Below are 27316 nucleotides of genomic sequence, written 5' to 3' on the forward strand. Positions count from 1 at the left end.
ATCGTAGTGACAATTTAAGAGATTTCCTTTCTGTTTGTTTTTGCACCAATAACCATGACTATTTATGTATAAGTTTAACTTTATTTCATCAAATCACTGTCAAGTTATTTGAAATTTGAAATACATAAAGTCAACATTTTAGGCCAAGTGTTCTTGAGTTTATTAATAGGGCTGAGACCATTGGAGGACAGAGAAATATATTACATCATGCATAGATATGGTACAACCCTACAGTCTATGGGTACATGTGTTTTTGAAGTCTGCCTCGATGCAACAAGCACAGACAAAACAGTTTCACCCTCAGCTCTCTTTCAGCCTAACTGGTTAATGCAGGCGTGTGTGTGGCTGGAATTTACCCAGACTTTTACTCTGAAGATGACACAGGAAGTAAAGGAGGTGTACATGACAGATTGGACTCAGCTACACTTCAGGACATTCATGTTGCTTTTGCTTTTCGATCAGAGCAAAGACGACCACAGAATGGGAAGGGGCGTCTGGGTAAGTCCCTGAACATTTACACCAAGACAAGTGATGTTTGAACGCGTTTAGTTGTCAGCTACAACCATGATAATACGGTTAAAAAGTCTGAATGTCCACGTTAATAACGTTAAAACGTCTGAATGTCCATGTTAATACGGTTAAAAGTCTGAATGTCCACGTTAATAAAGTTAAAAAGTCTGAATGTCCACGTTAATAAAGTTAAAAAGTCTGAGTGTCCACGTTAATAAAGTTAAAAAGTCTGAATGTCCATGTTAATACGATCATACGTAGGCTCTGGTTACGTATTCAAAGTTTTAAGATCTTCAGATTTCTAATCTCCGGACTCATGTCAGGAGAAACTGTTCATGGCTCACTTACACACACGTGTCAACACAGACAATCCCACTTAGTTTTATTTTATCAATCGGAAACTTTTACACATAAGCCTGTTATTGAATAAGCCCAAACATAAGTGGATCTCAAAGTGTGTGACGTCTATTAAAGGAACATTCAAGGGTGAGAAAACGTATTAAATCAAATTAAAATGTTGCTATAATCATATATTAGAATAATAGGAAACATATTTGCGTTCATACATAAATACATTACATACCTTTTTATTCTCTAAAGAATAAGGACTTACAGAAGCCTTATGTGTTTACACTGAACCGACGGAATATATTGTGTTGTTGCAGAGAGAACCAGTGCAGTGACCAGAATGTGAGACAGACATGTTCAGCTGGTGCTTACTGAGTATGCAAGGATGCAGTGTTTGGCTCTCATTCTCTATCTAATGCTACTGCCTGATTCTGGTGAGTTACTCAGAGTTAAATGTACTTCAGAATAGCTCAGACACCATTCTCCTCAACACAGCCTCTTAATCAGAGTTAGTAACTCATGATATCATCATGTGTGTTTTGCACTTTGTGTTTTAATTGCACCTCTGAGTCACACTGCCTCACATGTGAACTTGTTGCTCCCACAGCTTTCACTTACCTTCCTGCTCCACTCAATGTTTCCATCATCTCTCTTAACTTCCACCATGTCATGCGATGGGATCCTGGACCTGGCACCCCACCACATGCACAGTACAGGATTAACAAGAGGTAATTTCCCTGTCCACCATCTTCAGTTCAATTCGACTTTATTTGTGTAGCGCTTAATACCAACTTACATTATCTCAAGGCATTTTACATAGTAAAGTCCAAACCATACAATTCTCAGCATTTCCCACAATAAGCAAACTCTAGCTAACTGTGGTGAGAAAAAATGTTTCAAGGTGGAGAAAGCACAAGCACATGCAAATTTAATATGCAATTAAAATTTATAGGTCGAGATAAAGAAAATTTCCTCATGAAAAGGTCTGGACTATCATAATGTCTAGCGTTAGGATTCCGGCAATATGTAGACTGTCAAACAAAGAAAGCATGTAAGGAGGTGAAATAATATTTTAACAATATTGATTGTCAGTTATACATTGAAATGGAAGGATTATAAATAAGAGCTCTTCTACAAATGCTCTTTTTTTAATGTACATTAGTGCTTGATTTTAGAAAACATACACAAAATGTGTAAATTAAGTTTTCCTTTTCTATTTTCTAACAGTCTCAACTAATTTTAACAATCATTACTCATTTTAACAACTGAACAGCTATAAAATCCCACTTTTCATTTTCAGCGAGAGAAGTGAGCTCTAGCTTGTGCTGTCAGGAATTTAAATCTGTGGAATGGTTGTTTGATGCTTTTATCAATTGCTACAGTCCAATAACATATGAGACATACTGTTTTTAGAAATATTTTTAGCTGCGCATGAGAAAAATGTATGAAATGTCAGTACAGTCTTGTTTGAAAACAATGGTTTTGCTATGTGCTTTTCACACCATGTGAAGTTACTTTTCTAAATTTTCTCTTACCTACCTCTCACTGTCTATGTTTCCTTCTCTCGTCTCTCGGGGGGGAAAAAAAATAGGGGGAGCCATCTTGCTGGCCATCACTGCTCTCATTTCCTACCATGAAGTGCATGATGCCATTTCCTCTTTTGGTTAGAGACACTGTCTCATCTGACTTTTCTGTTGATTCTGCACATATGTCTGTAGCAACAAGCATACAAACTGTCAAGTACTTTTGATTTATCACATTTAGATCTTACTCACAAGACATTTAGCCAATTTTAGACTTTGGTTTGGAATTTTAGACCAGCATTTACAGTGAAAAACTTGGGTTTGTTTTTTTATTGAAAATATATATTTTTTGTTTATTACAACAAACACGGATAACAATGAATATCACAATATGCCATGACCATATTTCTCAGTCCTTGTGGTGAGGTGAGGTAAATAAGTTTATTAAAGAAATCACAATAACATAAGAACATAAAGAAAACTAGGGGAAGGAGTGTGACACATTGTCTAAATGACATCAATCTATCATTTAATACTTCAATAATGATATCCTGAATAACTTAAGAACACCACTTTACTCCAGAACAAATCTAAAAAGTTCCAAAACTTATTTTTTGTGAAGTAGCTTGGACGTTCTGCCTTTTAGCTCTTGGGGAATTCCACAGCAGTTTACTTTTTTCCATCAAGTGAATATACATTGTCTTTCTTGTAAGTGACAAAGGGTAAATTCAACTTCCCTTTGCGATTCACAAAACTCCAAACTCTTGTATTGAAAGAACAAAGCAATATCACAATCTAAATTGTGATAATGGTTAGGATTATCAAGTTTTCACACTACTATAGAAAAAGTATAAACAAAAACAGCCCTATTGTTGTTCCCTTAAATTTCAGATTTTTCTATTTTTCATTATCTACAAAAAATATATAGTCTATTTGCTTGTTCTTTTTGTTAGATGAATACTTCACAACATATGTGCACCATGACATCCTGGATCATGAGGTGTTATTTAATATCACAATACATGAGTCCAGTCCAAGTGCAAAGATTATCAAACTGTTACAGTCAACTTGCCCCAGTTGCATGCACAGTTTTCCTGTACAATGACAGATTCAGGGTCCCCACTGTGCTTTAAAATTCTTGAAATTCTGGTTATAAAAAGAAAAAAATAGAAATACATCGTTGTCGGGAATTGAGCCTGGAAAGTAGTTGTTTGTTTAAGAAGGTGTTGGAACCCTTTGTATCAGCCTCTCTGAGGATCTTTTGTGACCTTTAATTTGGTCACATTTTCAGTCAGAACATGGTCTCTCTGATAATCGGTGGTTTCTTTTTGCATATTCTTTGATGGAATATCCGCAAGGTTTTTTTTTTACCTCTTAAAGCTCTGCTTGTGCTGTTTCACAGTTTCCAACCAGTGTTTGTTTCCATTGATTGAGCACATGGTCTGTAGCACCTCACCGTGTGGTCCAGCCGTGAGCACAGAGAGGCCAGCTCAGACTTTGATGGAACCAATGATTCAAGTGCTTTTATTTGTTTTTCAGTTCAGGATATTCTGATCTTCTTTTAACTGTCATTGAGGTTCACATTACATTCAATTGTACTTGCCTGCATGACAGAAATAAATACGATGGTCAATTTCATGGGTGGATTTGACTTGAAACAAGAAAGAAGGTTATGTTTAAAAAAATATTTGTACTATTTCCAGCTGGCCCACTTTACCACTAGATTACAGTTATACTGACCTAAATCTCCAGTATTTATTTTCTGTTCTTTTTGACACAGGTATGTCAGCTCAGTGAGCATGCTGTTAATAATATAATATTAAAACATAACATAACCTTAGGATGGGGTTGAATAGGAAATTGGCAGCATGAATGACAAATCTGCAAATTTGATGTGATTCAGTAAACATGGAAGAGCTGAGAGTTTGAGAGCATATGGAGGAACTATAGAGTATCAGCATGTAAATGCTAAATGTACTGCATTTATATAGCACCCATTCATACATACATTCTTACGGTGCTTTTATATAGACGTCAGTGGCAATTTGTGGTTCAGTTTCTTGCCTATGGACACAGAATTTCCAATTAGAGGATGACTCACTCTACCTTTCTGTGTGTTTCTAAAAAAAGTGTAGTATTTTTATGTAAATACGTTGGTATACGTTATAAGAAAGGGGTACTGAGATACAAGTTGTAGAGGTCCACTGTGGCATGGAGGTAAAGCAGGTCATCCACAGTTAGTATGCTTGGTGTTTGATCCCCATCTCTAGTAGTCCACATGCGTGTGGTGCCAAGGACAAGACATTGTACCAAGTGCAAAGTGCTGTGTATAGTGACCAGTGTTGGATCACGTCCCGCCACGTCTATGGGGTCATATCAGTCTCAATATTCACAAATACATTTTAATTCACACACAAATAGTTATCAATGTATATAAATGTTTAAAAAAAAAATCACAAATAAAAAAAAAGTTTCACAAATATACTTCTACATTTGTGTGTGGGTTTTTTGGGACTCCCCTGACGTTGCTGGATTCACAAATGCATTTTTTGGATACTGTAGCCTAATGTCGCCCTCATTTTCAGCCAATCACATGAGCGCAGCCCCATGAGGGTACGATCCCGCCAACGTTACTATCGCAAGTCAACCTGGACAAAATATGTCACTCGTCACTCATGTTATGTAGAAAAAACGCAGTAAAAGCGGTGCCCTAGCACACAAGGTGAGAAAATATACCTTCTTGCTTCGCATTAGAGTTCTTTAGTTATGTTTGCATTCATGAATTTATTTTTATTTACATTTTTCTTCACTATATTAATTGTTGTAAATGCTCATTCACTTCACAGTCTCGTTATCTAGACAGTTTTACAGTTTCAATGATTTCAGGTGGTTCTGATATGTGGTGTTCATCCCTCCCCTTGAGGATACTTAGATTAAAAATGTTTTCATTGAAAAGTATGCACATTGGCCTTGTGCTTCTCTCAGACAGAATGAATAAGTATTCCTCAGTCTACTCACCCTCTGGTGCTAATATTCACTAACATCTTGTTTCTTTGCCTGACCAGTTTTAAAAGTACTCCTTTTTGAGATTGAGCTGTGTGTTGTAAGATATAAATTAACCTTACCTTAGGGTAGTAGGCTCTACCATTCCATTTTCACTCATAGTAAATAGTATGTATTTGGTGAGAGAGATAACAGAGATTAAACTAAGAGTAAGGGGCAAGCATGAAATAATATGTTTGAAATGTGTTTCTTGTTGTGCAGGTTGTACGGGGGGAGAATAAAGCAACTGAACTCAAAGACGACATCATTAAAGCTGCACCTAGTCTACAATCACATATATATCCTGACTGTCCAGGCATCCTACAACCATACCCTCTCTCCTGAGTCCAACAAATGCGTGTTCACCCCATACACAGATAGTATGTCAACATTATCTGAGTTGCATGCAAATTATTGTCATTTTTCCCTGCCTGTATCTGTCAGTTGTAAGTCTGTTCGGTCAAGTAAGTAAGTTAACTGTTAACCATAATGAAATGATCAATTGAGGAAAAAAAAGTCAGTAGAGGAAAAATAAATCTAAAACATTTTTTATAATCTGTTTATAGATTATTGGTCATATAAAAAACAAGCAATTGTCTTCTTTATTTTCATACATTTTATGGATTACATTGATAATAAATGACCTGTTAGCATCAATTGTTTCTGTTTAGTGCTAATTATCTGATATTATCATGCTGTCTTAGATGAAATAAACATCACATCATCTTAAAGCACAGTTGCCAACATGGCTGGACAGACTTCACTCAGAAACCTTTGTGTTCAATATCCTTTTTATCCCTGTGTCTCCTATAAATTTCTCAGACTAATTAAATCTGCCTATAAGAGCCTATAAGTAAATTGTATATTGATTATTTCAGTTCCTTTCCTTTGAGTCTGACCAAAACTAAAGTAGCTAAAGTAGCTAATTACATATAGATCAACTTGTGGATGGAGCAAATTGCCCTTGGTAAATATGTTTATTTAGTTTTTGTGTGTTTTTTCTTGTGATAAGCCACAATAGGTCCTCCAGAAGTCTCACTCGCTGGATGTGGCAACTGCATACAAGTCAACATTTCGTTGCCGGAGGCCGACAGGAGCTCAGGAATTGATGATATCCAGAAATTGTACGCTTCCCAATTCAGAGTCGTTTGGAAGAGTGAAAATAACAAAATCGTAAGAAATCTATTTTGCTCCTATTTCACACCACTAATTTCTTCTACTGGTTCTCAACTGTTTATGAAGTACACTTAGTGAGCACTTTATTAGTATCATGCTGCCAACCTCCTGTTCTGCCACATCCCTGATGTGTTTAACAGGAGTGAAACTGTGGATGTGGTCTTTTCCTGTTGTGGGCTATCCACCCCGATATTGTGCTGGTTGTTAACCCCACCCCAGACGTTTATGTTATCAATGCCATTTGGGAGTGGGAGAGATCCTGGCATTGGTTCAGCTAAATCTTAGTGGACTATTTATATTAATATTTAAAATTACACCTTTGCTTCTCCTTGTACTTGCTTTATTAAATACTGCACATATCATCTGAAGTGATGTCAACTTGCTAATTAGTTTTTTACATTTTTATGACCTGCACACAGAGTGCCCAACCATCATGGCTTTTCAAGGCTATCTTTCATTTGTAATATACATCATACAAAATGACAGATCATTTTACAACTCAGCCTTTAACTTAACATTCAATTCAATTCAATTGCATTTGTATCATGCCAAATCATAATATACATGATCTCAAGGCATTTTACATAGTAAGATCCAGACCTTAAAAATGATAGAGAAACCCAACAGTTCCCAAAATGAGCAAACACTTTAGCTACTGTTGGGAAAAAAACTCTGTCATTAACTGGAAGAAACCTCTAAAACCAGACTCAATGTAGGTGGCAAAGAGGGGAGAGAAGTGTGGGGGGGGGCATTCTACCCAATATTCTTTCCCTGCCCAAATCCTTCTGCTAAATCCTCACAGACAGACCAATACAACAAAAAAAGTATCTCATTCTCATGTTAACCTTGTTTACACATCAAGCCTCCTCTGCAGTGGATTTAAACCTCCATGACTAGGACTAAAGGTAATGTTCCTTAAAGTAGCTGTGCACATATATGTATATATTTGTCTTTTATGTAGATTATGGGATGAGACTCTCTCTGATCAGAGATCGTAATGACAAAATTGATAGACTACCCATTCACTAATATATCTACCTTTGTGGTTTTACTAAATATAATATATGATTATTTCTACTATGAGAGCAGCTTTGGCTCTGTAAGAAATTAGTAGAACTTAAAACTCCAATTTCCTTCTTGGAGTTTTGACAGCTAGGAAAGATGAAACAATGGTCTGATGTGAAACCAAGCGTTAAATCCAATATTGTGACTGAAACTTTGAGTGATGTATTGAGTGCTAAGAAGTCATTTTAATCATATTTTTCTCTTTATTTAAACTGCAGGAGTCTCTTGTGACAGGAAACAAGAGTTTAACTCTTCGTAACCTTAACAGAGGTAAGGAGTACTGTGTACAAGTGCACACAGAGACTAATTTGAACAAAAACACTGAGCCATCCTCTTTGAAATGCATCTTCACCAGCATCGTGGAACCGGAAAAAGGTGAGCTGAACATTGAAACCTGAATGTTATGCTGTTGTGACAGTGTTATGGTATAAACATAAAGATGTCAGTGTTTCTCTTACATTGAGATTACTTGGGAAAGCTGAAATAGGTGACACAGTATATTTTATCTGCCATTTTAGCATTTTCTAAACAGTATTTTTTTATCCATATGAGAGAATGTTTTGATCTACTATAATTTAACTAATGGACAATGTCCAGTTCTCCCTTTTGCATGAAGGTTCTGCTGACAGTTGCTCATATTCTGCAGGGAAACACAATTTCTTAGTTAATACATCAGAGCTGAGCAACCTCCCTATACCACAACCCAGTCAGTTACGACTGGAATAAAAGTCTAAGTAAAGTTGTAAACACTTAATGTTGAGCTAAAACTTGAGATTTGGAGCTCTATTGTTGTCATTAAAGCACAGTAAAATGCCCTAAGTTCAATGTGTCAAGTGCATGCCATTCTAGTTTTATTTGTTGGCTCTATATGTTGACCACACTTTTACGTTTAAGAGAAGTAAATAGCCAGTGCAAGGTACTAATAGTTTGATACTGAAGGATTTATTACTCTTGGTTATTCTCCCCCTCTCTTGCTCTGTCTGTCTCTCTCTCTATCCCCAGACATTGTTGTTATAGGAGTAGTTGCTGCTCTTCTGATTTTTTTTGCGAGTGTCCTCTTAACCGTCATGTTCTGCCTCCACTACACTGGATTCCTTTGTAAACTGAAGGCTCTGCCTACAGCACTAGTAAGTCTGTCTGTCTGTCTGTCTGTCTGTCTGTCTGTCTGTCTGTCTGTCTGTCTGTCTGTCTGTCTGTCTGTCTGTCTGTCTGTCTGTCGTGGTATCTAGCCATGTAGATAGCTCGGCTTGTTGTTTTCCCACTGCCCCAATAAAATGGAGGTCTTAAATGTAATATTTAGTGGTTCATGATCTGTTAATAAGAAAGGGTGGGTATGATTACATTCATAATGTGTCTGAGGGTTTCTGTAAAAAATAGAAATCAGCCGTCTCAGCCATTTCATGTGGTGATTGACCAGATGTGACAGGAGGTGACAATATTTGTCTTTCTTCTCTCAGCTGCTTCTGATATTCCTTGGACATAAGTATTGCTAAGGAAATATTTCGTTAGGAACCCAAAATCCCAATGATGTCAGTGAACTGCATACCTAAGCATACCATGCTGCTCAACCTGTGGCAAACAAAAGGATGAAACAATGAAATTGTTCAATTTCAGGAAATCAAGCTTTTAGTCAGGCTTTAATTTTGCCCTCTACCATCGAATCTATATTGATTAAATAGATAATATGGCACTGCATTTATTACAACTTTTACCTGTCTCACTGCCATCCTCATCCTGAGTGTTAAACTTCCTCCTTGTTCCATCACTCCAGAAGGCTCTGGGCCAAGGCTACAACCTGACACCAGAGGGAACAATCCCCGACCCAGTCTGCATTGACTCACAGATAGAGAAACAGAGGCAGCACAACAGGCCCACAATGCAACTTCATGCCGTGGAAAATGAGGATGAAGATGAGGAGGAAGAGGAACAGACAAATGTCTACATGGACAGAGCTGCACAGTGTTTCACAGGTGAAAGTTTGTGCTTGGGTTCTGGCAACATGTCGATGCACAGCGAGCCAGCTGCAGCAGCGGACTGTGGAAGTTTGACAGAGAGGTTGTCAGCTGAGGTGGAGCTTTCAGATGCAGAGACTGATGATGGGGTCACACTTGGGGGTCTAGATGAAGATTTGGTCAAAGCTGAAGGAACAAAGGAGAAGAAAGATGAGATGAAGCAAGAGAAGGTGTTTGAAAGCTCTGGCAATGTCAATTTGTTTTCAGTCACCCTTGCTGCACTGACTGTAGAAGAGGAGGAGGAAGACGAACAAAATGTAGAAGAGCCTCTCTCAAACTTTTTGAGACTATCTGATCCGGAGCCTCTACAAACAGTCCAAAAATGGAGTTTAAGCAACACAGACTCACAAACTCAATCAGACGATGAGACAACTGTGGGGTTAATGAAAGACACGCATGAAGACTTTACTGAGACTGGCTATGAAGGCATGCGTGCAAACACTTCTGGCTACATTCAAACGCAAAATAAAGAAGACGAAGAGGGAGAGGAGGAAGATGACAAAATCTTTGAATATATGGCACACACGTGATACAGTATGTGGCTTTGATGTGTGTAGTAAGTATGAGATGCTTATACACTGTGTATGAATATTCATTAATATATTTCTTCCCTGCGGGTCCAACTGAAATACCTTCAGTATCACATGAAAGATGCAGTTTTAATCCTGTGTCTCTGCGTTCATTTATCTCATGTTATTTTGAAAATATTGCAAAATATTATTTAAAAAAAAATTAAAATCAGTATTTTTACACTTTAGTCTTTTGTCTCCTGTATAATTGTTTGATCCTGCACTCAGGGCTCTTAACTCATTTTTTATCCAATGCTTTCTGGAATTTCTCCCTCTCTCGCTGTGACTATAAATTCTATCAGTATTTGGCCGTTACTCAGGGATCGAGACTGTCCGATTCATCGGTTAAATCCTCAGGCTGAGACAAAGGTGGTGGTGACAAGGCCTCAACAACAGAGAGCAGTCATGACTTTTCATGTTGAGCTGCTATAGTTACTGTTAACTCATGCCACGGGGACATTCATGTTTTTACTGGACCCCTAAACATGTGAAATCAAACAGCTCTGAAATCTGTTAAAGGCAAGGACACAACACATCATTACATTTCCCAGACTGCTACAACACCACTGTAACCACATGTTTGTAACTTCTGAAGGCATGGTCTACATGCAAATTAACAAGTACATCATTTTAGGAGTCTCTGTGGGAAAGAAAGACTCTCTGACCTTCTCCTGCTTGCCATTGAGCAAGACATACAAATAAACCAGAGTGAGGTCATAAAAATCTTCCAAGAGATGGCACCCAGGAGGATGCTCCTGTGAAGTAGCTGAACGATCCTGCTCCCTTCACCTCCTTTGTAAATAGTTGTATTTTATAGAATATATTGGATGCATTATTTTTATTTCATTTATTCAGAGCAGAGTTTTGATAAGTTTTAAGTTAGAATATTTTTATGATTATTTTTTGCCTGTTATTCATTTATATATTCAACTTGATCATTTGAGTTACCCTATTTGATTAGACTGTGTTGATTGTGTTAACAAAAATAAATCTATAAGTTAAATATATGCTACTGTGATTTTTCTTAATTTTATGAATCATTTTGCCGCTTTGCGCGCTCCCGCGACGTGCACGCCGTACGCTGACCAGACGCTCGCTCACTTCTGCTCAGTCACATGACTTTCTATCGACGTTTCGTCAGACGATGCATTTACGAGCTCCCGGACAAAATGCAACCTCTATGCAAGCAAGGCGTATTTGGGTTAAGGAATTCAGCAAACAAGATGAGGCGTGCTTGACTTTGAGACGGTTAAAGCAGAGGACACTAGTGCAGTTGCTTTGTATTATTTATACGTATTTGCATTGTAACATACCATAAGAACAGCCTCTATTATGCATGTCTTCTTTTAAAATTTGAATAGACAATGTAACATTTCCATACAAACAAGGTTTCTCTTAACCACCGTATCTGCGAAATAAAGTAATATAAAATTACTTTATAAAATAAAGTAATATAAAATTACTTTATTAGTATTATTACGTTGTCATTTTTTATGAAGTGAGCTGTTCGGGGTTGCAACTGTTCCAGAGGTTCGTAAAGGCAACACGAGTAGCCGTTTTGAACTGTAGCGGAAATGTGGGAGCAGGGACTGTGGTCGTGACAGGTAACTATGATATTACACACAGATTACACTCGTGATTTGGCTGGTCAGTTAGTTCACATGTTTAGAAAGGAAAGTATGTTCGCGAGCCAGCTACACCATGGGCACCAGGAGAGAGGGATGGAGCTTTGTTCACTGCTAGACACTTGGTTTAATGTGAAGACATTGCTCCTTTTGAAAACAACGTTAAACTGAATGTATGAAGCTAAGATGACGCCTAAGGGGAGGTAAAGTCATTAAGTGTCATGTTAACTGTTCCTAATTTGACAAGAGACCGAAGTGACAGAGACTCATTTCACAGCAGAAATAACTAAAACAGTGGAAAGTAACTTGACATTCAGCCCATGTTCGTTTGTCATAGTAGCTAAAACGTAATGCATTGCTCGATACAAGTGGCAGCTATTGCTCTTCTGTCCGTCCTGGGAGAGGGACCTGAGGTTTCTACCTTCTTTTTCCCTGTTAAAAGGGTTTTTTGGGGGGTAGTCTTTCCTTATTCTTGTTGAGGGTTAAGAACAGAGGATGTCACACCTTGTAAAGCACTGAGACAAATTGTGACCTGTCAATATGGGCTAAACAAATTTGATTGACTGATATACGATTATGTGTTTTCGAACGACGTAGTGAGGCGAACAGCAGATTTGTGAAGACAGACATGGTTAACAGTGGTGTGATGGCTGCACTTCTGCTCCAGCTGTCATGACTCCTCTCATCTGGATGCTCACATGGCTGCCTCAGATCCTGTCAGGTGAGTACACAGTTAAGTGGTGTTATATAGAGGCCTTCAGACCCAGAGACACTGTTGTACTAGAGGTGTCATTTCTGAGGGTATTTTAAAGTCAATTAAACTTGCAGGCAGTGTTGAAGGGGCCCTTTCCTGTTCGGGGTGTTTGCAGGATGCAAGTTTATGCAGCTGTGCATTATGTAAAATATTGTTTCCTGTGTTGAGTGTGTAGCCTCAGACATGATGTGTTGCGTATTTCTACCAGTTTTCATACATGTATGTGAAATATATGGTAGGGCTACTTCTTTGAAATGTTGTAGGGGACACAGGGCTCTCCCCAGAAATTTGGAATATGATGGTGCTGTTCCCCTTGGTTGCAAAGGAGACATAAGAGAGGCAAACAATTCTGGAGAACAAGGAAAAGCATTTGCCCCCCCAAAAAACATTTCAAGTTCGTATCAATCTTATAAATGAAACAAAACAAATTGCAACAACCTGCTGAAATGTATCCACAAGTGCTACGGCCTTACTCTCTTGCTACGATCATGGTGAAAATAAACAGATGTATATGTAAAAGGGGCTTTAGAAAAAAGACATTAACAAGGATAAAAACCCTAAAGAATGGAAATTATGCATGCCATCATCCCGAAATAACATCCATTTGATTGATCTTTAAAAATTCAGGATTACAATGTCTTTGTACCTCACGAATTTTGATCTCCGTTTTCTCAGCAAAGATTTGTATTGTCAAATGCACAGGAGAAAGACATTCCCCTGTGCAATGACATTCTTATGCTGTCAGTGGGGATGAAAGAGTTTTTGAGTCTGGTGGTCCTACATTTAACACTTCTGTACCTCCTGCCTGAGGGTAGAAGTGTGAACAGTCCATATTGGGGGTGGGGTCTTTAAGGATAGAGGAAGCTCTCTTGTGAACTCTGCGGTGGAAAATGCTCTGCAGAGAGGGCAGTGAGGTCTTGATGATTTTTCTGCTGTCCTCACTACTCTCTGCAGGCGTTTGCGGTCAATAGTAGATGTGCTGCCGTATCACACGGTGATGTGGCTGGTCAAGATGCTCCCAATGATGCAGCTGTAGAAGTTGCTGAGGATCTTAGGAGTCATCCCAAACTTCCTCAGCCTCCTCAGGAAGTACAGCCGCTGTTGAGCCTTCTTGACCAGCTGTGTGGTGTTTAATGTCCACCTGAGGCCTGCACTGAAGTGGACCCTTAGGTATTTGAAGCTGCTCACCCTCTAAACTTCAAGGTCCAGGATGAAAAGTGGCTGATGAGGTCTCTCCTTCCTCATGTCCACTATCAGCTCCTTGGTCTTGTCAGTGTTGAGGGTGAGGTTGTTGTCCTTTCACCATGACACCAGACTGGCTACCTCCCTCCTGTAGGCTGCTTGTCTCCCCCAGTGATGCGTCCTATCACTGTGGTCTTGTCCGCAAACTTCAGGACGATGTTGTCTTTGTGGGAGAACAGGGTGTAGAGGATGGAGCTGAGGACACCCCCCTGTGGGGTGCCAATGTTGGTGGTAATGCTGGCTGAAGTCCTATTACCAATCCTGACAGACTGAGGTCTGCCAGTCAGAAAGTCAATTAGTCAGTCACAGAGGGTGGGGTGCAGACCGATTGTGGAGAGTTTATTGATGAGTTTGTGGGGGACGACCATGTTGAAAGCAGAGCTGTAATTAACAAAGAGCATCCTTATGTAAGAGTCATTGTTTTATTGGTGGGAGAAGGAGAAGTGGAGGGCAGCAGCTATGGCGTCCGAGGTGGACCTGTTGGGCCGCTAGGCATACTGCTGGGGGTCCAGCATGCTGCTCTGGATGTGGGCCAGCACCGCTCTCTCAAAGCACTTCATAATGATTGGAGTGAGTGCTACATTGTGGAAGTATCGCAAGATGTAACGAATCCATGAGAAACACCCTACTTTTGAAAATCAGGATGATGGCACTAAGATTATGGTATGATGGTGCAGCGGCATTGTTCCATTCCTCGGGAAGAGCCCTGGGACACCATCAAGCCTGTCCTTAAACCCATATCACCTTTCAATTCACAACAAATCTGAGCCAGGCGACTTTTCAGCTATCAACTGTCCCTCAACAATAACTGTGTTTCATGGTGATATGTTTGTTGCCATTTCAAGACTGGCAGACCTCGTGATGATCTTGGAGCTGTCCACTTTTGATCAAATCTTCAATACAAATCAAATTGAAAGTTATTGTATTTGTATTTCCATTGATACAGTAATTAATAGTCTTTACACTGTTGTTCCATTTTTAACTAGTCAGATCTGATACCTGATGGTGCTCAAGTGTCCCCGGTCTTTCTCCCACCTACTTTCCTCTCCCCACTCTCCCTCGCTCTCTTCTCTCCCCTCTTTTCCACCCATCTCTCATCTCCTTCTCCCATTTTCTTTGCTCACCCCAACCAGTAGAGGCAGATGACCGCCCACATTGAGCCTGGTTCTGCCAGAGGTTTCTCGCTGTTAATGAGGGAGTTTTTCCTCTCCACAGTCGCCAAAGTGCTTGCTCATTGTGGGAACTGTTGGTTTTCTTTATATTTTGATTTTAAGGTCCTGACCTTCTATGTAAAGTGCCTTGAGATAATGTATATTATGATTTGGCGCTATACAAATAACATTGAATTGAATTGAATTGAATTGAATTGACTGTTTGATTGTACTGTATTGCAGCTATGAGTGAACTGCCCCCGGCTGTCAACCTTACCCTGACCCGAAGCCATATGTTGAAGTGGCAGCCAGGACCAGGAACCCCCGCTGGAGTGCACTACAATGTCACTATTATCACTGACAAGTGGGTTTCAGATGCATTTATATGGATATTTAAGTCATTTTAATTAATGTTAATCTTATTTAGAGCTTGAACAATATGTATTTTGCTATTGCCAATGCTATTACTGATATTGGGGAATAAACAATTTCAGACACTGATATATGGGCCAATATATTACCACCCACAATGGAACTTCTGTAAATCAACTGAAATGGTTCTCTTCAATAATAATAACTTTATTTGTATAGCACTTATCTAAACAAGGTTACAAAGTGAGTTACAAAAAAAATCCATGGCAAAAAGGGGAATCAAAGTGTGACCTCTTAATTACATGGTTTTGGTATAATTGTTGTCAATGCCAGGGCATTCCTCAAGGATATGGAAAAGCAAGCTAGCAGGAAAAAGTAGCCCGCTAACAGGGTCCAGGGGCATTAACCCCTGCAGACTTTTGAACTTAACCTTCAACTGATACAACTTCCTACACCATCCTAAGAATAGGCTACCAGTTGCAGCATAATGCTGAGTTCTGTTTTTTCCTATCTTTGTCTAGCCTCGTTATCTAGTCAACTACAAGGGCCTATTTGGCTCTTGTTCAGGCCGACAGCAGTAGAGACCTCTCTATACCATCATTCTCCCTGTTTAACTTGGCTCTTGTCCAGGCTAGGCTGCCTGCAGTTTTCTGATGCGCTCTGAACACAGACATATAGTATGAGTACACACGTTTTTAAAGAATAAATGTAGATAAAATAAATGAATACAGAATTTTGTACAACAACCTCTGCTGGTTGAATGTGGGGGGACCAGAAATTCGCAAATTAGACGTGAGGTGGTGAATTGAAGCCAGATTATAGAATTTGGCAAGGTGTTAAATGATCTGTCAACAGGCGCTGTAAATATATAAATACTGCGGAGTCACTCCTGTGTAATGTTGGCACTGTTAGAGGACAGTGCAAATTGAAGGATCAGGTGGAAACAAGAGTTCAGGGACCACAAAGATTTCCGGGGACATGATGATGACTTGCATGAGCTGGTTTAGATTCCCTGGAGCTGTGATCTTTGATCTATGTGCTAAACTGAGTCCAGTATTAGACAGACCGTCCAGATGGAAACATAAGTACCCCTTGATTTGTTCTCAAATTTTCAGCTTTTCTCCTTTTTTTAGGATAGCATCACAGACCGATCAGTTTTGTCATAATGAATGATCTCTAAAGTTGCACAGAAATTCCCTTCAGACAATAAATTTGCTGCTGACCAGAATTCTACACTGATTGGCTCAACCATGTCATTGTGACAGCATGTATTTAAGGCAGAAAATGTCTGGGCTTGGTGCTTACTGTTTTCCCAAGGAGAACATTTATAAATTCAGGGGCACAATACAAATATTTTGTTTTTCTTTGATAATGGTAAACAAGAGGTATTTACAAGCAAAACTCCCTAAAATGGGACAAATGCACTTTATGCAAGTACATTTGTCCTTTCTACCCATTCAGTTTAGCATGTTTCGGAGCTACAGCGGATTCTTTATTCTTTACCATTTCCTGCATTTGCTTCAAAATAAATGCATTTTAGTGAATAGGCACTCATCGGCCTTTAATGTAAAACTGCAAGTGCTAATGATGATGAGGATTTAGAGGTCAAATTCCGTAAGTAAAATGTACTCCATCTCTACTCCTCACTGTCAAAGTTATATTCCCAGTATATCTTTGTGCAAGGGTTTTAAAAATGTTTGGTCCTTTTCACACCATTAAGTCTTATTCTTTCCCTCCTGAAGGCGAACATCCTGGGTGCCAGTGGCTGGCTGTGAGCATGTCCACAACCCTCTGGTTTGTGACCTCACAGGTGCTTTTTTCGACGAAAGAGAACTCCACTTTGTCCAGGTTATGACAGTGCAGAAAGGAAAGGCCTCACAAGCAGTGATACATCCAGGATTTATACCCCTCGAAGACAGTAAGTGGAACTGTGTTGAAATAGATGATGTTCAGTAAAAGGAATAAATAATGAAAATTGATATATTCTCTTTCAAACAGTCCTGCCATTGCATTATTTTTCTCTTTTTGGATTTATTACCTCGACCAAGGATGACAAGTTAGAATGTTTCTTGTAAGCAGTATTCAGTGAAAACCTCTGATGAAACTTGGTTTAAGGATGCAGTGGGAGTCAGAGAAGAACCTATTCAATTTTGGGGTGGATGCAGGATTTTTTTTTCAACATTGAACTTTTCATTAATTTTTTTTAGGGAGCAATGCATGGATTTAGATGAAAAAATCATACATATAATATTTAAGGGCTGATATCTCTGAGTGTGTACAATTTAGTGCTGCTTGATTTAACATAAGGGGACTGTTGGGCCTTTGTGTTTCCCATAGAATTAATTCAATCTGTGGCAATAGCGGGGGGTGTGTACATGTACACCCACAAAGGTATCTCTCCTGTGCAACATATTCTGAGTGACAGTTACACAGACTAAAGAGGGAAAGAGAAGTTAACATGTGAGTGAGTGAAGTGCTTTGCATGCCACTTATGGGTATGCACACAACTGCAGCTGAAAATCAAAGGTCTGACTGTCAATGTGGACGCTAACAACTTTATGGACCATAGTGCGAGCCAGCACAAGGCAAATAACATTCCAAAAAGCACTGCACACAGCCATACAATGCAGTAACAGAGCAAAACGAAAGTTTGAAATCCTATGTTAATATGAGAAGTGTAAAAAAGAAAAAAGAAACTGTGGCACCAGAAACTCAAGCAGACCTGAAGTTACTCCGATAACCTCAAACCCTGCTTTGTAGTACAGGTCTCTTATCTCAAACTTAACCTGCTCTGGAGCACTTTGGTCAACCACATTGTTTTAAATGTGCTATATAAATAAAAATGACATTGACATTTTGTCCCTGTGTCTGGTCTGTGTCCTCCAGCTTGGATGGACCTGCCACACCTGACTGTGGCACCCTGTGGCAGGAATCTTTGTGTGGACCTTCATCCCCCCACGGAGCACAGAAGAAAGATCTATGACACACTCAGTTATAAACTCAAGATTGAATGCAACAGTGCAGAAAGAGCCACGGTATTGTACATGGGCTTACATAGTGTCTTAACACTGATTTTTCTTCTCATGCCATCAGAACTAAGAGGTTTAACAGAGTCTTCAAAATAGCAATGCTTAAAAAATACAGCAGGTTGTGTTGATGTTGGCGTTATGCTGCTGATACAGGTGAAATTCAACAAGTTGAGTTTGAGTCACACATCCATGGGTTGTTGGACTCATCAGACAACGCAATGCTGATTTCAAAAGATCTCTCAAATGTGAAATTGTCAGCTGCGAACTGTTAGTGTATTTTGTTGTTTACTATTCAGTGCTTTTCACTTCAGTTGTGGGCAACATTGATTCCAGCCATATTAGAATCAAGCCCCCAAGTGCAGATGCTAAATCCTATCATACCAGGAAACTGTTCTATTCGAATCAAATGCAGGCATTGTGTGGCAATTAGTGTCAGTTCCTGAGCACATTTATTTGCTACCTAGGCATGCTACCATGCCAGAATTCTTAATAAGCCACACAGGAGTGAAAACAGTATCCTGCTGCATGCAAGTTTATAAAGTGTGAATGTTAACCATTTAGAATCATCAAACAATTATCACAATTTAATAATTGATATAGGTACAGATAAATATACACATGTATACATTATACACAAAAAAATGTACTTATTGCCTACTGAATAAGTAATGCTGTGTTTGTCTCAATGTTTCCTCTGAGTCTAGTACTTATCTAACAGTAGTCTGTGATCTCTCTGCAGTTTTTCAAGGACATTAAGTCCCTGAGAAGAGAGATTTTGGAGGACCTGGCCCCTGGCAGACAGTACTGCGTCTCTATCTGCATTGTGGATACACTTGACTCCAAGGCATCCAACTACAGTCAACCTGTGTGTTCTTCCACCTTTGGCATCTATTCTGCAGGTACAGGCAATGCCTTACACATTCACTAAAGTGTTTTCACTTTCCTCTCTGATTTGGTCTTCAGTCATGTGTCATAATCAACCAAAAACCTCTTGGGCTGAAAAATTAAGCCAGAAGTATTGAAAAATGCATTTCCCAGATTCCCATTTGAGGCTGGCTCCAAAAGTGAGTAATTCCTCATAGACTCCCTTGTTAAAATGTTCATTTTAACAGAACCTTAACTAAACCTGGTATAAAAAAAAAACTGTGGTCTTTGTACCTGGTGGAACACACCTGTTAAAATTACACTATGGCTTAAAATTACGGATAGGTGACAGATGGGTGCTGTCAGCTATCCGAGTGGCAGCTAGCTGCTAGTTGTCGGCTAAGCGTCACATTCGGTTATTTGAGTCATTGAGTCTGTTCATGAATTATTCTCTTGGAAATCTGTAAAGATTTCAAAAGAAGCCCTATTTCGCAATTTAAAAGAAGTTAGGCAACCACAGTCAAGATAATTAAACAGAAACACTGTTAGCCATGGCGAGATAGGGCATCAGCCTTGGCGGAGATATGCGCTCTCATAGCGCCCTTCTAGTTGTTAATGTTGACATGAATTTTATGTTGCTGTTAAAGAACAGTCTCTTTGCTGTGTGGTTGCTGCGATATTAGTATTATTATTGTCAGTTATCATTATCCAAAGTGCGAACAGGCCTGTGGCTTTTTGAGTGTACTTGTTGTCATCACTTTGAGTTTTTGTGTGTTGGACAGCTGTTTGTTAAAGTTTTGCCAGTGCTGGAGTTAAGGGCTCTTCTTTGATAATTCTTGTCTATGCTGAATAATACTGTTCTATCATGGTATATACAGCAATAATGGTGTATGTTACAGTAGCCTATATTTGTTTTTTCTCACAATTTCATTATGCAAAATACATCACATAACCTTTATCCTAACCCTGTTTAACTGTATTTGTCCCCAAAAGGCAATTTTTGTTTACAGCTAGGAAGTACAACACATAAAGAAGTACATGAAACATAAAAGAACATGGACATATGTATAGTACAATAAGGGAAGTGGGAGGAGCCCTGAATACAGAAAAAATGTACCCTAGACTGGGCCCTTTATATTTGAATATTTTATATTTACATCTGGAATGGGCCCTCTCTATAGAGGCCGCCATTTTATTTACACTAGTCCAAACTGGACAAATTAAACACCTTTTGAGTTCTATGACAACTAAAGGCTACCACAGGTTCTCTTTCATGTTTCAAAAGGTAAGGGTGAGGGGTATTCGGCTTCAACATGCAACTTCACCACTAGATTTTACTAAATTTCTTCACACAGGGGGGGGGGGGGGGATCTGAATCGAGAATCAGAAGGCAAAGTCTGGAATTCAAAGTGTTGGATAGAATGGCATTGGCCTTATGCTTTTTTTTTTGTCCGTCAACACAAAGTTATTAACTAATAATTACAAATAAAGATTTGTGAATCCATTCTGAATCCTAACAGAATTCTATCGTGAATCTTTTTATTTTGTCATAGTTGTCTGCATTCAGAATAGGATACAAGCAAAGTACTCGCAGAGTATTAACTTTCACACAGTAAGCAGCATATTAATATGTTGTGGACCTCTTTCATTGATACCATCTCAAGGTAATGGTTGGCCTCTGTGCTTTAATAATTCTCCTATGGCATCCACTTGTGTGTTCATCGTTGTGCTCCTTGGTTTATCTGGAGGGCACAAAGTCCTCACTGTTGTTTAGGCGCTGCTTCAAAACAAAAGTCATACAAAATGTTATTGGTTTTATTCAATTTCACTATCATCAAAATCATCTGATAATAATCACTTTTTTTTACACATTTTTACCATAATACTTTCCAAACCTCTTTTTGTTGTTGTGAACCATCTCTTGTTTCCACAGACCCGTGGCTCTCAGCTGTAGTCTGTATATTGCTGATGTTAGCTGTGGGTATCGTGGCCTTGCTGGTGGTTACTGGTTTCATCTGTCTGAAAAGGAGACCACTACCACGGGTCCTGGTGAGTAAATGATGCACATAACTGTTCGATTTTAGAAAGTTGTAGGTGCGAGTGAAGTACAAGGAGTAGTAAGATCTTTGAATATCAGATTGATCAGAGCAAGCGATATCTGTTTCAGTCCCCACAAAGGAACCTTACTGTTGTTTTAGGACACACCTGAAAAATCCTTAAGCTTTGATCACTGAAGTTGGGTGTCAAACCGTCCCAACAAGTGGTTTTATTAGTCATGTAGGTTAATCATAATATCCACCAGAGGCATGATATTAAGTTTAGTCAATATGGACATACAGCACTATACCTCGTTAGAATGGGTAGAAGCTCCGCTTAATGCTGATAGAACACCAAGCAACTACATCATCATTTTGAGAAAACACACAAATTGTACATGTCCACAAAGCCAGTACTCATGCCACTTTATGCTAACAGCCATAGAAGAGGAAAAATGTATAGCAAAAAACCTAAATTACATTAAAATATACAGTTTTATAGTGGTGAGAAATCTCAAGTGGTACAACATGAGAGAAATGTTTTTGGAGATAATGCCTCTACATATCTCTGTTAAAACCTCTCTTACTTTGCTTCACTTCAAGTTATTTGAATGACATTTGGCACAGATCATGTTCAGGTGTTATGCTATGGGTTGCTACAGATTTTAGGCTACAACTCTATGATTTCCAATGGGAATATTCATTATGTTGTGTTGATTGGCTTACCTTTATAAAGATACCATGGATACTTTATATAGACCATGTAGTTGGAGAGATTGTAATGTTTTGTGGGGCGAGAGTAAGGGAGCAGGTGGACCCAAAAGGCAGAACAAAAGGTTTTCAACAGAAAGTGTCCTTTAATTTGGAAGGCAGGGTATAAATACAAAATACAAAATCAACAGTAACATAAAAAGCTCTTAGGAAAAACAGGGGAGACGCAAGGAAACACTACAGACTTACTGGGGAAAGTAGAAACGGTGACGAGTGGTGGAACAACAGGGATATGGAAATGGCATCTCACAACAACGAAGTGACAAAGACATAGGGGAGCACAAAGACTTAAATACACACTGAACTAATGAGAAACTCAGGTGGCACAGGACAAACAGGTGAGCCCGAGGAGGGCAGGAAGTCCTGGGGGAAAACACACAGGGAGCAGAGACTACAAAATAAAACAGGTGAACACAGGGGAACACTGAGAGGAACACAGGGTGAAGCACAGGGTGGAACACAGAGGGGAACACAGAGAGGAGCACGGGGTGGAACACAGAGGAACACAGAAATGAATACAGAGAGGAACACAGGAGAGGGACACAGAGGGGAAAACTGGCGAGGGACACAGAGAGGAACAGAGTGGGACACAGGAGAGGGGCACAGAGAGGAATAGAGGGGAAAACAGGAGAGGGACACAGAGAGGGACAGAGTGGGGCACAGGAGAGGGACACAGAGAGATACAGAGTGGGACAGGGGAGAGGGACACAGAGAGGAATAGAGGGGAAAACAGGAGAGGGACACAGAGAGGGACAGAGTGGGACACAGAGAGATACAGAGTGGGACAGGGGAGAGGGGCACAGAGAGGAACAGAGTGGGACAGGGGAGAGGGACACAGAGAGATACAGAGTGGGACAGGGGAGAGGGACACAGAGAGGAATAGAGGGGAAAACAGGAGAGGGACACAGAGAGGGACAGAGTGGGACACAGAGTGGGACAGGGGAGAGGGACACAGAGAGGAACAGAGTGGGACAGGGGAGAAGCACACAGGGAGCAAAAGTTAAAACATAAGAAAAACACAATCCATACTTGAAATGAAAACTCTTTTACATAAAAGAGGAGTAAAAGCACAGGAGACGTGACAGAGAAATGCTTTATCAATGTATGTATGTATTTTTTGATTAGGGGCCTGAGAATAGGCCAGATTTTGAGTAGTTAAAATGCATACTTGTCCTGGAGATCGCTAATATGCCATAATGTTCACTGTGTTTTATTATTTTGCACCGACTACACTGTCTTCAGGCTGTATGTACCACACAATGAATACCCACAGGCAGATAAAACACAATTTTAAGTCTCCTTCAATATGTTTCACAGAGTGGTACTTCACTTGAATGTTTGACCATCACTGCAGAATGATGTATGTTTCCACAAAAATGTTCTGAAGGAAGAAAGTTTCTCCGTGATCACATTACATCTCAAGTTTAAGACGTTGCTGGGGGACCAGAGTTAACAGGCACAGAGCCTTTCATGAGGCAACAAGTTACTGTTGAAAAGGAAATGACCCACTATGTAACAAGTAACATTAAGTCTGCAGTTTAATGGGACTGTCTATATGCTGGATTTTCCGTAGTGTTGACCAGTTATCCATAAGGACCTGACACTGTTGAATGTTTCCAGTGTTTTGTGTGTAATTGGAGAATATGTACATGATGTTTCTCTGTGTATTCAAAGAAGAACATCCAGTTTAAAAAGTTAGTTAAAACTAATTGGGTTGCAGTGTTTTATTTATATAAGTTACATTAACCCACTGTCTGTTTATAACTGAACGCTGTCACACAAAGCAAGCTAAGTACTAGACAACTAACTCATGCCCTACAGGCTTTATTCAATCTTCTGCTTGCTGAACATTTTAATTACCTGTAGATGTCTCAAACAGACTAGCTATCATTGAAACATTCAAAATCAGCTAGACCTGATATGACAAGTTTTGTATGCATCGCATTGATTTCATGTTAAATTTACGGAAACAGACACTACGTTGGTTAAAATCTGATATGATTCAGTAACATTATACTCTCAGTGAGACTAAATCCCCATCTGTAAATCATGGCTTCAAAAATTAAGTTAACGTTACATCATAACGTTTGTTTACTGCAATTTATATGTGCTGCACATTAAAGTGTGTCCACAGGTTTTTGGTTTCATTCCTACTGATTTTTTAACCCCACTGCTGAAATTAGTACACACACCTTTTCTCCCAGTTGTGATCCATTTGAAGAGAGTCCAAATGTTTGTTGTCGCTGTTGTGTGCTGTTACCTACATTATTTTAAGTGCATAGGTAGGTCCAGTCTTGCTGGAGCTAATCCCAGTTGACATTGGGCGAAAGGCAGGGTACACCCTGGACAGCTATCATAGGGCCAACACACAGAGACAAACTGTTGTGTACTTTCACATTGATGTTCATGACATTATGATCAATTTAGGTTCTGAAAGACAGGTTCAGTCAATTTATTTGATAAAGGACTCGCAATCATTCAAATGTCAAAATCTTCATTGATCAATAACCAGATTCATCTGTTCACTATCTGATGTTTAACTGGTCTTTCTCTTTTCTTGTTTCTGACTCAGACATCTTTCAATCATGTTGAAGGGGTTATGGAAGTTGTTCCCTGCAGCACGTCTCTCCCTTCTTTTTTGAATGCTAAGCCAACACTCATCTCTTCAGGCAAAAAGAGAAGCAACCAGTCATCAGATGAGAGTGACGTGGAAAGTGGAACAGAAAGCCATGATGGGTGCAGAGGAAATTATTTCCTGCAAGTGGGCTCATCATCTTTGTCAGCCCCCTTGTCTCCAGAGCCTGAACCACAGCTCAGTATCTTCTCAAACCAAATATCAGACTTCAGTTCACAGCCTGAAGTCTCACATTCCAGTGCTGGACTGAACCATACACAGAGCACAGTCACAGACAGTTGGACGGCAGGAATAAAAGACACAGATAAGGAGAAGAAGGTGGTGAGAAAGACAGACAACCAGGATGTGAATCTCCACACATTAACCTTTGGCAGGAATGAGGAGAAGGAGAAGGAATCTCATCCAGACCTGGTACAGGTCGAGCCACAGTCTCACTCAGCCTCAGAGGAGAACAACATCAGTCCAATTCAACCCTCACAAACTTGGCATACCAAGGATGTGGCCATAGAAACAGTTTCCTGCTCTTCTAATGAAGAGGAGGAAGAGGAGCACTCTGGATATATGGGGCGTCCAAGCACAGATGTCTTGCGGAATTTATGGTAGAAATCTGCAAGTTTCCCATTTGGAAGCTTGAAGTCTTTTCAGAATTTCATAATGTGTTCAATCGAAAGAAAGACTTGCACTGGTCTAAATTCTGATATGGACAACTGATTTTTGGTGAGTAATTCTCGTTAGGACGGATATACTGCACTCACACTGGGCCAGTCCAGCACCAAACAGTACACTTTGATGTAAAGTACCAATTCCTTAGAACAGTACCTCACATACTTTATGATTTTTAAGTTTAAGTTTTTTTCAGAGCCGTCAACAAATATCGAACTAGAATGGTAAATGGTTGTATTTATATAGCGCTTTCTAGTCTTGATGACCACTCAAAGCACTTTACAGTACAGTTTGCTATTCACCCATTCTTGCTTAAGTACACTTTGACATGCAGATGGACAAGACAGGGATCGAACTGTCGACCTTTTGGTTGGAGGATGACCGCTCTATCCCTCAGCCTCAGCTGCCCTGGAATGGCATTCAGTAGAGCAGTTACCTCCACCAAGTGTCAAATTGCACACTTTCATAGCTACCAGTCCATTGAATATGCCAAAAAAAACTTTTATCTTGAATCCACCCCTTTGTCTGGATCAGCACCAAAATTGAATGGGTCCCATGTCTCATCATTCCACCAAGTTTTGTGGGAATCTGTTGTGTAGTTTTTGTGTAGTCCTGCAGACAAACAAACCAATGCACATTGGCAAATGCATAACCTCTTTGGCTGAGGTCAAGATGGGCTTAGTCCAGGGGTAACAACTTGAAATGTTGCCTCTTGTTGACTCACATGGGAAATTTATTTTCACTTTTACAAGCGCTAGCACTCGTACTAGCATGAGGTCTAAGATTCATGTTTATTATTGCTCTACCGCTTCAGTATTACATTCCTTATTCCATAGCATTTACTGGAGTTATAACTGGGGCCCATAAGCTCAGTCTATACAAACACATCCAATCACATACACTGAATTTCACCTTTTTCATTTAGAGAAACACTTAACTTTGTGTCAAACCGTTCTCTTTGAACTTCCAGAAGTGCTGTTTTACTTACTCTGTGTTGGCAGCTGATATATTTTATAATGTTTTGAGTTAATGACTGATAATGCTTTTGCTGTTTTCACATCAACCTTATACATCAGACAGCTGAGTTCTCTGTCACATTCTTGGAAGTAGAATTTGTATTAGAAAGCTGGATAATACACCACCTCCCATGAGCGATGCTGAAAATATATTGTATCATGTTTGCAGCAGCAGCTGTAGGACTAACTTGAAAAGGGAAAACTGTTTTTTTCCCTTATAGCTAAGATTCCACAGCAAATGTCAGACTTAGGTTTCAGTTCCAGCCAACGTTGAGAAAACATTTTATGTCATTTTAACTTTTGTTTTGTTACATACATACATCACCATGCTTCTTGTTAACTGAGTTGAAGTAGGTATACTGAACAACAATTCTTCATGTGTATTAGTGTCAATATCACTGATGACTGATCAATGTGCACTAGACATTGCATTTCAAAGAAAAGGTCAATAAAGAGGAATAGTTGTGAGCAAAAGGAGAATTTATGTCTCCAGAATATGTATCTGAATTGATCTCAAGCTGAAAACAATTTGCTGCTAAATTGATTATTATCAAAAAAATGCCATTTTTGATGCTTTGATTATTTTTTAATGGATTAATCATATGGTAATTGTCATGGTTAGTGTGCAATCATTACCAGTGAACTTTGTGAAGTTACACATTGCAGCAGGATACATGTATTATGACTATAACATGTGTCATGATGCTTGTATCGGTATGCCTCATCTAACAGTATATTCAAATTCCCAAACTGAAAATTGCATTTTTGATATTGACTGTAAAATCCTGCCATCCTTTAAATTTAAAGTGCATAAATAGTCAGTGTATCCTGTTACTCATTCTTAAGCTGTGCACGTTTCTTTCACAATAATAAAGTTACATTTTGATTTTGTAAATAATTGTGTTCAATTGTA

General features: G+C 39.3%; 2 protein-coding genes across 4 annotated transcripts; both read left to right on the top strand.

The window, feature by feature from the left end:
- Positions 1–361: 361 nt before the first annotated feature.
- crfb1 (cytokine receptor family member b1) lies at positions 362–11252 on the top strand. The gene is made up of 8 exons (XM_020099775.2): positions 362–498; positions 1176–1292; positions 1466–1586; positions 5646–5803; positions 6436–6596; positions 7883–8039; positions 8667–8791; positions 9436–11252. Exons 2-8 carry the CDS (start codon positions 1244–1246, stop codon positions 10204–10206), a joined length of 1542 nt encoding a protein of 513 aa, XP_019955334.2. The 5' UTR covers positions 362–498; positions 1176–1243; the 3' UTR covers positions 10207–11252.
- Positions 11253–11709: 457 nt separating this feature from the next.
- Positions 11710–27298, top strand: LOC109637430 (interferon alpha/beta receptor 2-like). 3 transcript variants are annotated; one of them, XM_020099776.2, is made up of 8 exons: positions 11710–11849; positions 12468–12591; positions 15261–15381; positions 17132–17307; positions 18276–18424; positions 19158–19317; positions 21216–21331; positions 24662–27298. In XM_020099776.2, exons 2-8 carry the CDS (start codon positions 12543–12545, stop codon positions 25325–25327), a joined length of 1437 nt encoding a protein of 478 aa, XP_019955335.2. In that variant the 5' UTR covers positions 11710–11849; positions 12468–12542; the 3' UTR covers positions 25328–27298. The 3 variants fall into 3 exon arrangements, with proteins under 3 accessions (XP_019955335.2, XP_069388391.1, XP_069388390.1); XM_069532290.1 differs by having other exon boundaries at positions 11779–11848; positions 12457–12591; XM_069532289.1 differs by having other exon boundaries at positions 11848–12073.
- Positions 27299–27316: the final 18 nt, after the last annotated feature.

The sequence above is a fragment of the Paralichthys olivaceus genome, chromosome 10, assembly GCF_024713975.1.
Source record: "Paralichthys olivaceus isolate ysfri-2021 chromosome 10, ASM2471397v2, whole genome shotgun sequence".
NCBI classification, from domain to species: Eukaryota; Metazoa; Chordata; class Actinopteri; order Pleuronectiformes; family Paralichthyidae; genus Paralichthys; species Paralichthys olivaceus.

What these genes read in the sequence shown, in the direction of transcription:
- crfb1 (XM_020099775.2), top strand. Translation starts at nt 1,244, where the DNA reads ATGCAGTGTTTGGCTCTCATTCTCTATCTAATGCTACTGCCTGATTCT. An exon ending in CAGTACAGGATTAACAAGAG is followed by an intron (nt 1,587 to 5,645) that starts GTAATTTCCCTG and finishes CTTGTTGTGCAG; the next exon opens with GTTGTACGGGGGGAGAATAA. An exon ending in CATCGTGGAACCGGAAAAAG is followed by an intron (nt 8,040 to 8,666) that starts GTGAGCTGAACA and finishes CTCTATCCCCAG; the next exon opens with ACATTGTTGTTATAGGAGTA.
- LOC109637430 (XM_020099776.2), top strand. Translation starts at nt 12,543, where the DNA reads ATGACTCCTCTCATCTGGATGCTCACATGGCTGCCTCAGATCCTGTCA. An exon ending in ATTTATACCCCTCGAAGACA is followed by an intron (nt 17,308 to 18,275) that starts GTAAGTGGAACT and finishes TGTGTCCTCCAG; the next exon opens with CTTGGATGGACCTGCCACAC. An exon ending in GACCACTACCACGGGTCCTG is followed by an intron (nt 21,332 to 24,661) that starts GTGAGTAAATGA and finishes TTTCTGACTCAG; the next exon opens with ACATCTTTCAATCATGTTGA.